The sequence below is a fragment of the Rattus norvegicus genome, chromosome 1 (assembly GCF_021556685.1).
Source record: "Rattus norvegicus strain SHRSP/BbbUtx chromosome 1, alternate assembly SHRSP_T2T, whole genome shotgun sequence".
NCBI lineage: Eukaryota > Metazoa > Chordata > Mammalia > Rodentia > Muridae > Rattus > Rattus norvegicus.
In genome coordinates, this window is record NC_141534.1 from 80561904 (window position 1) to 80577570 (window position 15667).

The 15667-nt window shown below is 48.5% G+C and overlaps 1 protein-coding gene across 8 annotated transcripts; it reads left to right on the forward strand.

Annotated features, from left to right (window-relative positions):
• Positions 1 to 2151: 2151 nt before the first annotated feature.
• On the forward strand, positions 2152 to 12511 carry Tnnt1 (troponin T1, slow skeletal type). Of its 8 annotated transcripts, none has more exons than NM_134388.2 (14): positions 2152 to 2196; positions 3894 to 3936; positions 4051 to 4064; positions 4488 to 4511; positions 4711 to 4743; positions 5816 to 5837; positions 7819 to 7882; positions 8131 to 8247; positions 8581 to 8658; positions 9101 to 9214; positions 9735 to 9844; positions 10498 to 10588; positions 10689 to 10729; positions 12364 to 12511. In NM_134388.2, exons 2-14 carry the CDS (start codon positions 3905 to 3907, stop codon positions 12407 to 12409), a joined length of 786 nt encoding a protein of 261 aa, NP_599215.2. In that variant the 5' UTR covers positions 2152 to 2196; positions 3894 to 3904; the 3' UTR covers positions 12410 to 12511. The 8 variants fall into 8 exon arrangements, with proteins under 8 accessions (NP_599215.2, NP_001264189.1, NP_001264191.1 ...); NM_001277260.1 differs by having other exon boundaries at positions 5819 to 5837; NM_001277262.2 differs by lacking the exon at positions 4711 to 4743.
• Positions 12512 to 15667: the final 3156 nt, after the last annotated feature.

Genomic DNA, 15667 nt, shown 5'->3' on the forward strand with positions numbered 1-15667 from the left:
GGTTCCGTGGGGCGCGCCAGTCCCCCGAGTGACTGAAGCGCCCGCAGGTGCCTGTGCCTGTGTATCCCGACAATAAACCAAATCCTCTTGCTGATTGCATCCTGTGGTGTCTCGGTCTGGTCTTTGGAGTTGGAGGGTCTCCATCCCGAGGGAAAGTTCTCCCTGAGAGCTTTTCAATAGAACATGCCAAACCCAAGAAAGATGTGCAAGACGCCCCCAGAGCTGACTCTGGGGTTAAGAGTAAAACTTCTTTTTCCCCTAGAGGATCCAGGTTTGATTCCCAACACCCACAAATCAGCTCAAAAATATCTGTAACTCTAGTGCCAAGAGATCCTTATGTCCTCTTCTGGCTTCTGCTCAACAAGCAACTATCTATATATATTACAATTTTTTATTAAAAATAATTTTTAGAGTGCCAAGAAAAGAAAAATAGAAACACAGATATATTCACAGTGAGGCAGACCGATGATGGAGATCCTGTAAGAGACAGAAATAGAAAAGTTAGCCAGGGGGTTGGGGATTTAGCTCAGTGGTAGAGCGCTTGCCTAGCAAGCACAAGGCCCTGGGTTCGGTCCCCAGCTCCAAAAAAAAGAAAAAAGAAAAAAAAAGAAAGAAAGAAAAGTTAGCCAGGTATGATGGTACACACTTTTGATCCCAGCACTCAGGAGGCAGAGGCAGCTGGATCTCTGTGAGTTTGAGGCTAGGCTGGTCTACATATGGGATTACAGGACAGCCATTGTGAAATCCTGTCTCAAAAGCCCGAAAACCAAACTCAAACAAAAACCAACCAACTAACCAACCAACCACCGGACCAATAACCACAAATCCCCCTACAGAATGAGAAAGAGAAGGTGTGTGTGTGTGTGTGTGTGTGTGTGTGTGTGTGTGTGTGTGTGTGTGAGAGAGAGAGAGAGAGAGAGAGAGAGAGAGAGAGAGATGCAGAAGGATTGAGAGAAACATATATATGGCCCAGACACAGAGAGGCAGAGCCCAAGTGATATGGAAACAGTTTAGATGAATATACAGACATTCCACCAGAAACACAAGGACAAAACCACCGAGAAATTGTGTTAATCTCACGAATGGAAGGTGGAGGCTGGAGGATCAGGAGTTCAAGGTCATCCATAGTTACATAATGAGTTCTAGGCCTGTGTGGGCTGCATGGGACCTGCTCTGTGGGACGACTTTCATTTCAAATATTTTACCCCCAGTCCCAACAAAAGAAAACAAAAACTATGCAGAATTTCACAGCAGTTCGGAAGACAGACAGACAGACAGACAGACTGACAGATGAAAACACACACACACACACACACACACACACACACACACACACACACACACTGGGGGGGGGGGATAAAAAAGAGTCCAAACCTAAGAGGGGAAGAGAAAGCCCGCACAACCACAGAAACAAATGCAGAGCATGAGGCACAGAAGGGGCAAGGAAGCTTGCCTTCCCTGGCAGGCACTGCCTTCCCTAGAGTTCAAGGTCATGGCTTGACTGGGAGTGGGGGTTGGTGGTGGGAGGATACTAAAAAAGATCTGTGTCAGTTGGAAAGAGGAGGGGCTGGGAGGGTGAGGGCTCTCTAGCCTGACACCCCATCCCCTCCCTCCTCCCCACACCTGCTTCCCAGCTTTAGCTGCCTGTTGTCACCATGGTGGAATTCTGGTGGTGGACAAAGGAGTGGGGGTGGAGAGGGGAGAGAAGGAGGAATAGAGGGAAAAAAGGCACGGAATATACAGATGGAGGCCAAGGACAGAGGCCATAAGAGAAGTTTGAGAAAAGCCACACAGAGGTAGAAGTAGGAAGCCTCGATTAAGACACCCCCTCCTTTTGTCATTAAGCCCCCTTTTCCTCTACAGTTTCCAATCTTGGGAACTCCAAAGCACTGGGTATTGTTGGGTACTCTAAGAGAGCTTGAGGGGTGGCCTGACATAGCCTGGACCTTAGGGTGTTTGCTGATGGAAATCCGACAGGGATCTTGAAGCAGATGACAGGTGTTGGACCCTAAAACTGGATGGAGCCAGAGTAGGCAGAGCAGGACTCTGAGCATGGGGGATGGTCTGAACATCGGAATCCTTGCCCCCCTCCTCAGCCTGGGGCGGGGCCCAGCATCTAGCTATAAACCTAGGGGGTGCGTCATTGTCCTCAGAAGCCTCAGACTCCCTCTACAGCATCTGTGGACCCAGCCTTAGGTAACCGGGCTCTGAGTTCTTCACACTGATATCTTTGGGGAGTGGGAACCAGGTGTAACAGTGGGGACAGAATCTCCTCTTCCTCTTCCTCTTCCTCTTCCTCTTCCTCCTCTTCCTCCTTCTCCTCCTGCCCCTTTGAGACAGAGTCTCATTCTCTAGCCCAGGCTGGCCTTAAGTTTGTAATCCTTCTGCCTCCCGAGGGTTGAGATTGTAGGCAGCAACAACCCAGCTAAGTCTGAGCCTTCGGGAAGACTTGGAATGGCAAGGGTGGAGGGGTGGAATCTGGGGGTTACATAATCTGGGGGTGCTCTTCTTAACATTGTGGAGGAAGCATTCTGAAGGCACAGGCATGTGGATTTCTATGAATTCAAGTCTAGCCTGGTTTACAAAGATAATTCTCACTAGTCAGGGCTACATAGTAATACTGTCTTAAAACAAAACCAACCAAAACTGTGGGGGTTTCAGAGGCTGGGGAAATTGCAGAAGGGCAGATACTCCCATGAATTAGGCTTTGGGAAGTATGAGGTAGGGGGAACTGGGGAGGGACTGGGAATCTAGAGGCTCAGGGCCTGAGATCTCAGTGATACAGGCCAGAAGTCCCAGTGCTCAATAGATTGAGGCAGAGGATTTTGAGTTCAAGGCCAGGCTGAGAAACAACAAGGTCCTGTTTTAGAATTAAAAAAGGAAAGAAAGAAAAAAGAAAAGAGAAGAAAAGGAAGGAAGGAAGGAAGGAAGGAAGGAAGGAAGGAAGGAAGGACTATTGGGAACAGTGGCACCGATAGTCAGAGTGTCCTGAAAGGAACCTCTGAGTTTGGTTGTCAGGTTTTATTTGAGGATCTTACACCTGGGGACCAGACAGGTGCAGGCTGTAATCTGATGTTCTGGGAGGCAGAAGAATCAGGGATTCATAGTTATCCTTGGCCACATAGTGAGTTCAAGGATAGCTTGGGTTATATGAGACCCTATCTCAACACCACCCTCCAACCCCCGCCCCTCCCCCAGACCCAATCCTTCAGGACTTAGAATATAAGTGCCCAGACATGTTCTATTATGAATTGGGCACCCAATCTAGAGTCTCGAAGATTTCTTGGTCTCACCTTAACAGGGGCATAGGATTTGGATCTCAGATCCTGTGGGTATTGAGCTTTAAAGATCTCAACCTGGAGACTTTTAGGCCTACAGAAGCAGAGTTTGGAGGAGGGAGCTTCTGTTTTTAGGGGCTCAAGAAGTAGCTGCTTTTGATACATCCATCCTTTTGCAGAATGTACGGGAAAGGGGAGAGGCATGATGGGAGGAATCCTAGGCAAACGAAGGGGCTGTGGTAGCAGTGGGTGTTGGGGGTGGGGGGAGCCCCACTTCTCCAACTCCTTATTGGGAAATGTCCTCTGTTTCTCTGTCTGTGACATTCCCCCAAAATAGCACTAGGGGTGGGACAGCTATTGTCTTCAAATCCTGTCCCCTTTCCAGTATCTCCTAATCCCTCCTGGGATCAGGTTCTCATGGACCTGTCACAAGACAAAAGAAGACAGCTGTGGTAAGGAGGCAGGGTAGGCAGCTCAGTATAGAACTCGGGCCTGGCCTCCATGGTCTGGGCTGGGTGCCCGGACCCCATCACCCCTCCCTCAGACTCAGGAGTTCAGGCCCAGCCCTCTTCCTTGGGGACCTATCTCACTCAGCCTCTTCTCTCTGGTCTGCAGGTTACTCCAGGATGTCAGACACCGAAGAACAAGAATATGAGGAGTGAGAGATGCAGTCTGGAGGGGGTGTTGGGGGCTTGCAACGGGAAGAGATCATTCTATCCCAAGGTGTCTAACTGTCCTCTCTTCCCTCCTCTCTCCCTGTCCATGTCTCTAGGGAACAGGCAGAAGGTGAGTGGGGAGTGGGCTGGCCTAAGGGGTAGGGTAACCCCCTGGAGTCCTGGCTTGGAGGAAGCAGGAGGAGGCTGGCTCATGGAGCAGTCCAGCCCCACTTTGGTGTAGGGGTAGGGGTGAGATGTCTTAAAGCTGCACGGAAAACCTCTGGCAACAACTGGAAATGCTCCCCTGGTACATTTGCATCTGGGGCACAGAAGGTCATCTTGTTAACCCAGTTTTCTACCCAGGACTAGGGCTTGGACCCCAGGTCTGAGGGAAGAGGGCTGAGGCCTAAACTCTCAGGTCTGAGGGAGGAGGGCTGAGACCTGATCTCCTGGGTCTGAGTGGGGAGAGTTGAGGCTAATCTCTGAGTCCCTGGTACATATTTGATGCTCCAGAGTTCCTAACGTTTTCTTTGTGTGTCCTCACTCCTTCTAGATGAGGAAGCAGTGGAGGAAGAAGGTAAGGCTTGAATCCCACAGGTCTCTTTGTAGGTCTTGGGGTGGGGGTGGGTGAAGAACGATGTGTTGGGCTGGAGGATCCTGGGTCCACTCTTTAACAGCATCTTGCTTCTCTTCCCACCCCTTTATGCTCCTGTGTGGCTGGCTGCCTCTCCCTGCACCTCCTTCCCAATCCTCGCTTCTCCTCCTCCCCCTCCCAGCCCCCGAGGAGCCGGAGCCGGTGGCAGAGCGAGGTAACCATAGCTTCTTCGCTTCCTGGGATTGATTCGGGGTGTCTGGGGACCCCGACATCATCAGGTCCACAATCCACCATCCCCATTAGCTCCTGGATAACCGGTCTGGGCCCAGCCTAATCCTTTAAGCCCCTAGGGCCCTGCGTCCTCTGGTGGCCGTGAAGGGAAATTGCCTTGCGTGTTTTTAACCCTTTTCCCTTCCTTAAAGGGAGTGGTATGCAAGCCTTCTTTCCAATCTTGGAAAAATGCTTACGAGAAAAGTTGAGTGTTGGTGGAGAGGTGCCCCATCTACTCTCCTTTTAGCCCCTGACCCTGTATGTTATATTTCTCCGCTATATACATTCGAAGGTTGGGGCCCGAACTTTTTAATCTTACATAATGTTTTGTTTGTATTTGAGACAGGCTCTCAGGTAGCCTAGGCCGACCTCAAACTTGCAGCAACCTTCCTGCCTCAGTCTCTTGAGTGCTGGGATTACAGGTGTTCACCACCACGCTCAGTTTGTTATTCATTTGGTTTTTTTGTTTTTGAGACAGTCTCCACCTGTAGTTTAAGCTGGCCTGAAATTCGATACATATCCTAGGTTGGCCTTGAACTCAGAGCAACTCTCCTGCCTCAGCCTCCCAAATGCTAAGATCACAGGCGTGAGTTGAGGAATTTTAGAATACTTTTTACTTTAGTAAAAAGAGAGGGGGTCTGTGTCCTAGGGGACAGGAGGCTGGGGACAGAGGTCTGGGTTCCCTGAATAAAGAGAAGCAATGGGTCCACTCCATTGCTGGGTAGGATGGGGGGGGGCAGGAGACAAGGATAGATGTAATTGTAGGTGGTCCAGTAGTTTGGTCCTTTGGGCTTTCAGAGGTCTGGGACGGGTGTCCCCACACCAGTGGAGAATGTATATCTGATGCGAGTGACCCTCTTCCCCCCTTTTGTCCACTTCAACTTCCCTTTCCTCTCCTAATGTACTTCCCCCAGCCCTGGGCTCTCGGATGACCCTGGATTTCCTCTTAGGGGTGCCAAGCCTCTCTCTACTCAACTCTCACTAATTATCTTTTTGTATTCCCCTATTGCCACCAGAAGAAGAGCGCCCCAAACCCAGGTGAGGTGCTACAGGGTGGGTGTGGGTTACAAGCCTGTCCTCCTGTGCTCCCCCACCAAGAGAGACAGGGCACCCAAAAGGCAGAGAAATGAGGACTTGAAACAGCTAAGCTTAATTCTTAAGGCAGGAAGTTCAGGACATTCTTGTATTGTGAAACAGGATCTAGAACACCATGTAAGGGGGCTCTGTGTCTGCCTAGGGCCAGCCAAGGAAGGCATTCTGAGGGAGGTGATAACCTGGATCCTATCGATAAAGACCTTGCTAGTTGAAGGAGGTACATTGTTGGCAAGGAAAGCCATTTCTTACACGCAAAGTTAGTGGTTACATATAAAACCCAGTCTGGATGCAGAACCAGGTCATTGTTAGCATATGGTTAAGACAGGGAGGCCAGTGCAGGGTGTGGAAACTAGTTGAGCTAAGAGGAGGCTTGGGGTGCTGATGTTAGGGTCAGGGCTTAGAGACCCTTGGAGAAAGGAATGCAATTAGCAAGGTTCCAGGTTTGAGAGCTACTGGGGAAGGGATGGAGGGAGTGAGGGCAGTTTTCAAGGACTTCTGGGACTGACACCAAAAGTCACCAAGTGGATGAGCCCTGCCAAGGGGTGGAATGTACTGGCACATGAATTATTCAGGAAGTTTCTGTTAACTAGGTTCTTGGGAAAGAGTGTTCGCCAGCAAGGTATTACTGCATCCTCAGAACAGGTAGTCTTGGTAATTTCAAGTTCAGCATCTGTGGGCTTTGCTGATCTTAAATCCGAGCTATTAAAAGAAACTGTAGGTGTTCTGAGTGCGCAGACATTTTTCTTGTTACAGCTGCACAGCGTCAAAGCAACTGGGTAACTGTAAGTTACTGAAAGAGCATCAATCTAAAGTTTATGGACTTTAGTATGTGTGAGCCCTGGGCCCCAGCCTTACCCTTGAAATAAAATTTTCAGGCCTGGAGAGGTGGCTCCACTGGCTGCTGCTCTTCCAGAGGACGTGAGTTCAGTTCCCAGTATCCACGTGGCGGCTCACAAACACCTGTAACTCAAGCTCCAGAGGATCCAATGCCCTCTTCTGGTCTCTGAGGGCACCCGGCCATCCACATGTTACATAGGCAGCAGGCAAAGCCGCATACATACACATAAAATAAAAGGGCTAAAAAGAAAGCGAAGTATCTCAGAGCGTGTGCAAAAGAAAAAAGAAGCTGTACTTTTAAACTTTAAGACGTTTATTATTTATTTTGCGTGTGAGTGTGTGAGCAGAGGTGTGTGCATGGTGCCAGTGTTCAGTTCAGAGGACGATTCGCAGGGGTCCGTTCCCTCTTTCCACCTTGTGGCTTTCAGGGAATGGAACTCCGATCACCAGGCTTGGCATGTGGGCTTTTGTCTGCTGAGCCATCCCTGCCTGCTTTTTTATGCAGAGGATTCAGTATAAGGCCTCATATGTTCAAGACAAGTATTCTATCTTTAGTCACACTCTCAAGTCCCTCACTGGGGGAGTCTAGGCCAGTACTTTACCACTGAGTCACATCCAAGCCCTTCACTGGGAAACTTTAGGCAGGGGCTGTAGCCCGGAGTCATACTCCCAGCTCCTCATTAGGGATTCTAGTCAAGTGCTCTACCACTGAGCCACGCCCCCAGGCCCTCACTGGGGGATTCTTGGCAGCGGTTCTACCCCTGAATCTCATCCCCAGCCCTGTTATTACTTTGATATTGAGGCAGTGTCTCATAAGCTTCCAGGGATGGCCTTAGATTCTCTCTAGACTAGGCAGGCCTTGAACTTGCCTCAGACTTCTTAGCAGCTAGGATGACAGATTTGTGTCACTGAGCCCCGACAGTTTTTACAAGTATGTCGAAACAGACAAAACAAAGTATTCAAACGGTATTTTCCTGACTGGTTTCCACACAGACTCAGGGAGCGGCTGTCATTTTGAACAGTGCGTGGGGAGGCAGGTGAGGGAGACCAGCCTGTTGATGACTGCTTTCCATTTCTATTGACACAGCCGTCCTGTGGTTCCTCCTTTGATTCCTCCGAAGATTCCAGAAGGGGAGCGTGTGGACTTTGATGTAAGTGACAGATGTCCTACCCCGACGCAGCTGCAGGATCTTTGGCGCCTTGAAGCCATTCTGACAAGTGCCCATCTTTGTTCCCTTCTTGAAAAGCCTGGATTTACCCCCAGTGTCCTGTTGTTAGCAAGGAATGCTTTGCTGACATCTGCTGGACGCCATCTCAGCTGGCTGTCAATCGTCACCTGGGGCTGGGATAGGGCAGGCTCTAGGGCCCTGTCCGGCGGCCTCACGGGCTCCCTCTGCAGGACATTCACCGGAAGCGCATGGAGAAAGACTTACTGGAGCTGCAGACGCTCATCGATGTGCACTTTGAGCAGCGGAAAAAGGAAGAGGAGGAACTCATTGCGCTAAAAGACCGTATTGTGAGCTGGGAGGGCCGGGTCCTCCAGTACATCATCTCTTCCCTCCCCCCACGTAGTGCTTTGGGGTCTCTGGGAGAAACAGTGGGGACATTGGGTGACTGCACTCCAGTACATATTTCTGCCAGGCGTACATTTTGGAGGCCGAGACAGGAAGATTGCCATGAGTTCGAGGCCAGCCTAGGCTATATTAGACTATCTCAGAAAAATAAAATTAAACGAAAGAAACTATACTTATTTTGTTTGTTGCCTACTGGTGGAGGGATAACTTGTGGGAGGGGATAGCCTCCAACAACCCCCCCTCCCCTGCCTCAATCTTCCCCCTAATACTCACAGGAGAGGCGTCGCGCAGAGAGAGCTGAGCAACAGCGCTTCAGAACAGAAAAGGAGCGAGAACGCCAGGCCAAGCTGGCGGTAGGTGTCTGTCTTTCCGTATAGAAGAATACTTTATTTCCCATGATACTCTCTGTGGTTCTCAGAAAGTCCCTGTAGCACGTAGCATAAAGATTTTCCTATCGGAAGGGCAAACAGTGCATATAAATAATAAAAAAAAAAAAACTCTACTGCTGATCCAACTTCAGGCATGGCTGGATTAAGAGGCTCAAACCATAGCACAAAGACTGAGCTTTGCTGGGTGGGATGGGCTCAGACCTACTATCCCAGCACTGGAGACACTGAGGCAGGAGGATTTCTGTGAAATTTGGGGCTAGCCTGAACTGTATACCAAGTTAAGGTATGGACCCCTCCATGGCTCAAACTTCACTCATTGTGGAGCTGAACCATCAACTACCCAGACTAAGATCTTCCTCCTTCAGGTCTGTAGGGCCTCATGGAGTGAACCCCTTTGTTCTCACAGGAGGAGAAGATGCGGAAGGAGGAGGAGGAGGCAAAGAAGAGAGCAGAGGATGACGCCAAAAAGAAGAAGGTTCTGTCCAACATGGGGGCTCATTTTGGGGGCTACCTGGTCAAGGTGAGTCTAGCCTGTGGAAGTCTGCATTTACAAGTAGGGAAGGGAAACTTCAAAGTGTTGGTCCTGAGGAGGGGGACTAAGCCTGGACTTCATTCAGGCGCAGCTGTCACTGTAGATAACATGACAAAGTAGGTGAGGGAGACACCCTGCTCATTGTCTCTGTCCCTCTTCTGTTCACGATGTCCTTCTGGTGGTGCCTGGGTGTTAGGGAAGAAGACTGGGGCCTGTATTCCTACATTTGAGGGAGGAGGCATGGAACTTGAATTTCTGGGTCTGAGTCGGGAGGGGCTGGAGCCTAGGGCTCTGGGACTAAAGGAGAGCTGGAGGCTGGACCCCTGGGTCTAAGGGAGGAGGGCTGAGGCTGGAGGGAGGAGGGCAGTAGTCTGGAGTTCTAAATCTGAGGGAGGAGGACTGAGGCTAGACTCCTTGCATCTGGTGGAGGCACTGACCTTGATTGAAGGACACTGAGTGGATTTAGCCTCCAGGTTCCACTCTTGGTTTGCGATTCCTCCCCCTCCAGGCAGAACAGAAGCGTGGGAAGCGACAGACTGGTCGGGAGATGAAACTCAGGATCCTGTCTGAGAGGAAAAAGCCCTTGAACATCGACTACATGGGGGAGGACCAGCTCCGGTAGGTCGCAGAGGCTCTCACAAGGCTTCAACGGGCGCTACTCTGGGTCTGAACCTTGGTGCTGTGTTACTTCAGGCAATTGGCACTACTTTTCTGGTCTACTGTTGTCTTCTGTGTTTAAAATGTCGCTCAGATACTAGCTGCCCTGTAGCTGGCGTGGCCTTTAGTGTCTGGTATCCACAGTGCCCCCTCCAGAATTTAGGCGGAATTGCAGCATTCAGGGAGGAGACAGGAGGATCAGAAGTTCAAAGTCATCGTCTGCTGTATATGGAGTTGGAGACCAGGCTTAGTTTACATGAGATCTTGTCCCAGGAACCCAAACTACACACACACACACACACACACACACACACACACACACACACACACACACACACACACACACATTAAATATGTAAGTAATAGCCAAACGGCTTTCATTCTGGGTCTCAAAGCCATTACATCCTTCTCTCTTCGTTGGGAGACTTCCGTTTGGGAACTTCCGTTTCAGAAATGTGGCCACACATTTTAAAACCTTCAGCCTGCAATCTTAGCAAGAGTGCAGCAACTCTACCAAACCCAAAGAGACTTGGCCTGGGGTAGGTGTTTCAACCTCTCTGGACCTAGAACACAGGCTGGATCTCGCTGCATCCTGGTCCTTCTCCACCTGCCAGGGAGAAGGCCCAGGAGCTGTCAGAATGGATCCACCAGCTGGAATCGGAGAAATTTGACCTGATGGAGAAATTGAAGCAACAGAAATATGAGGTGAGATCTACCTGCCTCTGTTGGGGCCCAGGCTGGGTGAGAGGTGTTGCAGGCGGGTCCCTGCCTGGGTGTCTACCTAGCCTGGTTTCCTGCTCCACAGATCAATGTGCTGTACAACCGCATCAGTCATGCCCAGAAATTGTAAGTGCCACTCCTAACCTCTACATACGAACCCTTCTGTTCCCACCATCCTTCCCTCTCTCCCACTCTCCCTCCTTCCCTCCCTCCCTCCTTCAGCTGCCCCTTTGGACTCTCCTGCCTTGCTTCCCGAGATATCCTATCTTTATCTGTTCTTGTGGGTTTATTTATTGTCTTTTTTGTCTGTTTAATTTGTTTATTATTTCAAGACAAAGTCTTACTTGGTAGTTCAGGCTAGCCTGGAACTCACTGTGTAGCCCAGGCTGGCTTTGAACATGTAAGTAAATCAGTGGCACGCTGGGATGGTAGACGTGACTTACCATTCCTGGCTGTTTTGTTTGTTTGTTTGTTTATTTATTTATTTATTTTTAAAAGATTTATTTATTTATTACATGTAAGTACATTGTAAATGTCTTCAGACACATCAGAAGAAGGCATCAGATCTCATTACAGATGGTTGGGAGCCACTATGTGGCTGCTGGGAATTGAACTCAGGACCTCTGGAAGAGCAGTCAGTGCTCTTAACCACTGAGTCATCTCTCCAGCCCCTGTTTATTTATTTCTAAGGCAAGGTTTCACGTAGCCTAGATCACTAGGTAGCTGAGGCTGGCCTTGAACTACTGATCCTCTGGATTTGGCCTTAGGAATGTTGGGATTATTGACTTACACTACAACCTCTTGCTTTCCTTATCAGCTCTTAGGTTTCAGTCTCCCTCCAGCTCCTTTCTTTCTGAGTATCTATTATTTTACACCATATTTGCATCACATGTTTGCAAGCACACATGTGTGTGCATCTGTATGCGTGTTTGTGTATGGGTATGTGTGTGTGACTGCGTGTGTGTGTGTGTGTGTGTGTGTGTATAAGTATGCATATGTGTGTGCCCACAGAAACTAGAAGGTTTGGATCCATTGGAGCTAAGTTACAGGCATTTGTGCACCACAACATATGGAGTGTACTCAGAGGATGTCTTGGAAGACTTGGTTTCTTCTTTCTTCCTTGTAGTCCATATATATATTTTTTTTTCTTGCTATATAGCCCAGATTGTCCTCAAACATTTCCTAAACCTCCTGCTTCATCCTCCAGGGCTGAGATCACTGATGTGTTCCACCATGCCCAGGCTTTTCGATGCTTTCTGCTCAGTCTGTTTCTTTTTCTAGCCTTTTCTGTACTCTTCCAGCCTCCCTGAGCCCCATTGCATGTCACGACCTCTAGCTAACCCTTCTTTTACCCCTTATAAGTTTGCATGAGTTCTCTGTGAACTAACCCATGAAAGTCAACTCCCACCTGACCACCAACCACTTACCGGGCATTATCTGAGAGAGCTGCACTCAGCCGGGTTGTGGCTCAGTGGTAGATCTAGAATCCCCAGTGAGGGACTAAGGGTGTGGCTCAGAGGTAAAGCCCCTGCCCAGAATCCCCCAGCGAGGAGGCCTGGTTTGTGGCTCAGTGGTGGAGTACTTACTTAGCATGGGAGAGGCCCTGACTCAGTGCCCAGTACTGCACTGCTGGCCTCTGCTCCTGACTTCCTCTGAGTGGGGGTGGGTATTTGGTGGACTTCCTGAATTTTAAAGATGCTGTGTTAAGCTTATCTTGGAGGCTCAGAACCTCTTCCTGACACCACCTTCTTCTCCCACAGCCGAAAGGGGGCTGGGAAGGGTCGAGTTGGAGGCCGCTGGAAGTGAGACTGCCAGGACATGTCCCATTGTGTGGAGCCCAGGAGCCACCAGAGTGTGTCCCATCTGTAACTCAAAATAAAGGGTCCCCTGGCATCTGTTCAAGTTCTTCAGGGTTGTTATTATGTGTCTGGCTGTGTGGGTTGACTGACATCTCCATATTGCCTGGGAGAGTCACCCACTGTCATTAACGAGATTTTGAGCGCATGGCTGGGAGTACAGTTTGTCTGGCACTCATGACACCTTGAGTTAAATCTCCAGTTCTGCTTAAACTAGATATGATGGTGAGTAACTGTAATCCCAACATTTGGGAGCTGGAGACAGGAGGGTAGGGATTTCAAGGTCATCCCTTGGCTACAGAGGGAGTTCAAAACCACCCTGGGCTATATGAGATCCTGTCTCAAAAAATAATGACAATACAGGTGGTATTCACACCTTTCTTTTTTTCTTTTTTTTTTTCTTTTTTTCGGAGCTGGGGACCGAACCCAGGGCTACCACTGAGCTAAATCCCCAACCCCGGTATTCACACCTTTAAACCCAGCACTTGGGAGACAGAGGCAGGCAGATCTTCATGAGTGTGAGGCCAGCCTTGTCTGCAGAGTGAGTTCCAAGGCAGCAAGGGCTACACCAAGAAACCCCATTTTAACAAACAACCAACGAACACCCTCCCCTCTTCAAAAATAATGATCAGGGTCGATAGAGGAATAGATCTATAAGATGTGATTCTAGGACCCAGGACATAGCCCAGCAGGTAAATGTGTATCCTGCCACGCCCTATGACCTGGGTTGGGTTAGATCTCCAGGACTCATGTGGACGGAAGAAGTAACTTCTGCAAGTTATCCTCTGACCTCCATGTGTGTTGTCATACATAAGCATACATGTGCAAATGAATGTAATAATTAACAAAAAGATGTTCTTCTGGAGCAGGAGAGATGGCTCAACAGTTAAGAGTTTTGCTGCTCTTCTAGAGGACCCAAGCTCAATTCCCAGCACTTATGTCAGACAGCCCACAATAGCCTGTAACTCCATCTACAGGAGATGCAATGCCCTCTAGTGGTGTACTTGTGTACCTGCATGTATGTGAAGACAAACATAAATTCCTAATAAATCATTTTTAAAAGTGACCTGATTTTGGGGGTTGGGATGAAATCCTCTCCTCTAATGGCAGTGTATGGACTACATTTCGGGAGTGAGTTTCTTTCTGTTCCTTAGTTGGAAGTGGGACACGAGTAATCTCAAGATATGCTTCTCGTCATGGGCATTTGGAGACCCAGTGTAATGATAGTCACACAGACAGGCCAGCCATAGGTGTCCCTGAAGAATCAATTGCCTCTTAGACTTAAAATGTTTTTATAAGGTAAGTAACTCTTCCAAGGACAGTTTTAAACAACACATTCAAGGTGTGTGTAGGAGCATGCATAGAATCCCAGAATTTGAGAGGCGGGACAGTAACCAGACCAAATCTGGCTAAAAATAGTCTTACCTCTTGTCTGTGCACTGGTGTAGCCTTACTTTGTGGATTATTTTATGAAGTGGTATATTAAAAAAACAAACAAACACGTCTATTAGTGTGTGTCTTAGTAGGGTGTGCACGAATGCCGTGGTCAGTGAGTGGAAACCGGAGACAGTTTGTGGAGTCAGTGCTCTCCTTCCTTGTGGGTCCCAAAGATGGAAATATCTGACTTCTTGCCTTGGGGAAGAAGGATTCGTGCATGCGTGCATGCGTGCGTGCGTGTGTGCGTGCGTGTGTGCGTGTAGGGTAGGGTTCAGGTATCTCATATCTCAAAAATCATGGGATTACCCTTTTGGACTTATCATCATTGTTTCCCAGGCCCTGGAGGTTTTATGGCTTATTTCTCTGCATAAATCCAAGGATTGTGGAGTGGATGGTCTGCGTTAGTGTCCCTTAGGAAAAACGTTTGTTTTCCCTATACCAATTTTGACAGGTTTCTGCTCGACTGTTCCTGTCTCAAAATGATTTTTATCCTTTTTGAAAATGGACTTTTGGGGAAAATTATGTGAAAGATCACATTATTTTTATTAGGTGTTTATTAGGTATGCTTATCTGTTGGGTCTATTGTAAAACTTTCAAACCTAGTGGAACATCACATTTTAGATTACAAAATCCCTGCATGCCAGGAGAGCATGATACAATCTGAGTGTAGGAGTGTATAATTCCTAGTGTACTTTGCAGCCCTAGGTAGGCTGTATATGGCCGTTTTGGTTATGTGTGGGAGTCCTCTTTCTAGTATGCTCAGGGAATTATTACCACTAGAAAACGTAGGCTTTTTCTTGATCTGGAAACTGACTTCTTAGGTACCTTGGGTTCTGAGACATATTTGGAAGTCTGGAGCTGAACCCTTTTCAGGCGTGGCCTTGAGACTACATTTCCCAGCTTGCCCCATGTTATCTGATTTCCTTGAACTTGGCACGGGAACTTTATCGCAACGTTATAAGAGGAGTTTGGCGGTGACAGGCTTTAATCTTATTTGAGAACTCAATTTCCCGTGGTCCCTTGATTTTCCTGATACCATAGGGAGCCCATTCATTCATTCGAAATACTTTTTACTGCCTTCTCTCGGGCTCAGAGTCGTTAGGACTACCTTAGGGGTGCTCAAAGAAAACAAATCGAGTTTATTTATAGTCGACGGGTTGGGGCAGTTTCAAAACTAAAACAAGTCCGGCATGTTGGTACTCCTTTAATTCCATCACTCGAGAGGCAAGGAGGAGGCGGAGTTTTGTGAGTTCGAGGCCATTCTGGTCTACATAACGAGTTTCAAGCCAGGCAGGGCTATGTAGTGAGACCCTGCCTCAAAACAAAAATAACCACCCACAAAAAAAACTAAACTCCTGTAATCCCAGCTATAGGAGATGGAGACAGGAAGATCAGAAGTTCAAGGGCATTATTAGTGAGTTCGAGGACCATCCTATCTCAAAACAAATCATAAAAATTATGCAAATTTTATTTCTGTATCTCTCGGGATCCGCTATCCGCCATCATTTCCCATGCGCCTTTGGGTAGTCGCTTTACAAAGTACACTACATTTCCCATCATGCCACAGTAACCTATCCGGCTATTCTACCCAGATTCCCAGCATTCCCAAGGGGCATGCCCTCCTTTAAGCAGTTTTTTCTTTGCTTCTTGGTTTTTCGAGAGGGTTTCTCTGTGTGGCTATGATTGTCCTGGAACTCAGGACCAGGATCAGACCAGGCTGTCCTGGAACTCAGAGATTTGTCTGTTGCTGCCTCCCAAGTGCTAGGATCGA

What these genes read in the sequence shown, in the direction of transcription:
- Tnnt1 (NM_134388.2), top strand. Translation starts at nt 3,905, where the DNA reads ATGTCAGACACCGAAGAACAAGAATATGAGGA. An exon ending in GGAAGCAGTGGAGGAAGAAG is followed by an intron (nt 4,512 to 4,710) that starts GTAAGGCTTGAA and finishes TCCCCCTCCCAG; the next exon opens with CCCCCGAGGAGCCGGAGCCG. An exon ending in AACGCCAGGCCAAGCTGGCG is followed by an intron (nt 8,659 to 9,100) that starts GTAGGTGTCTGT and finishes TTGTTCTCACAG; the next exon opens with GAGGAGAAGATGCGGAAGGA.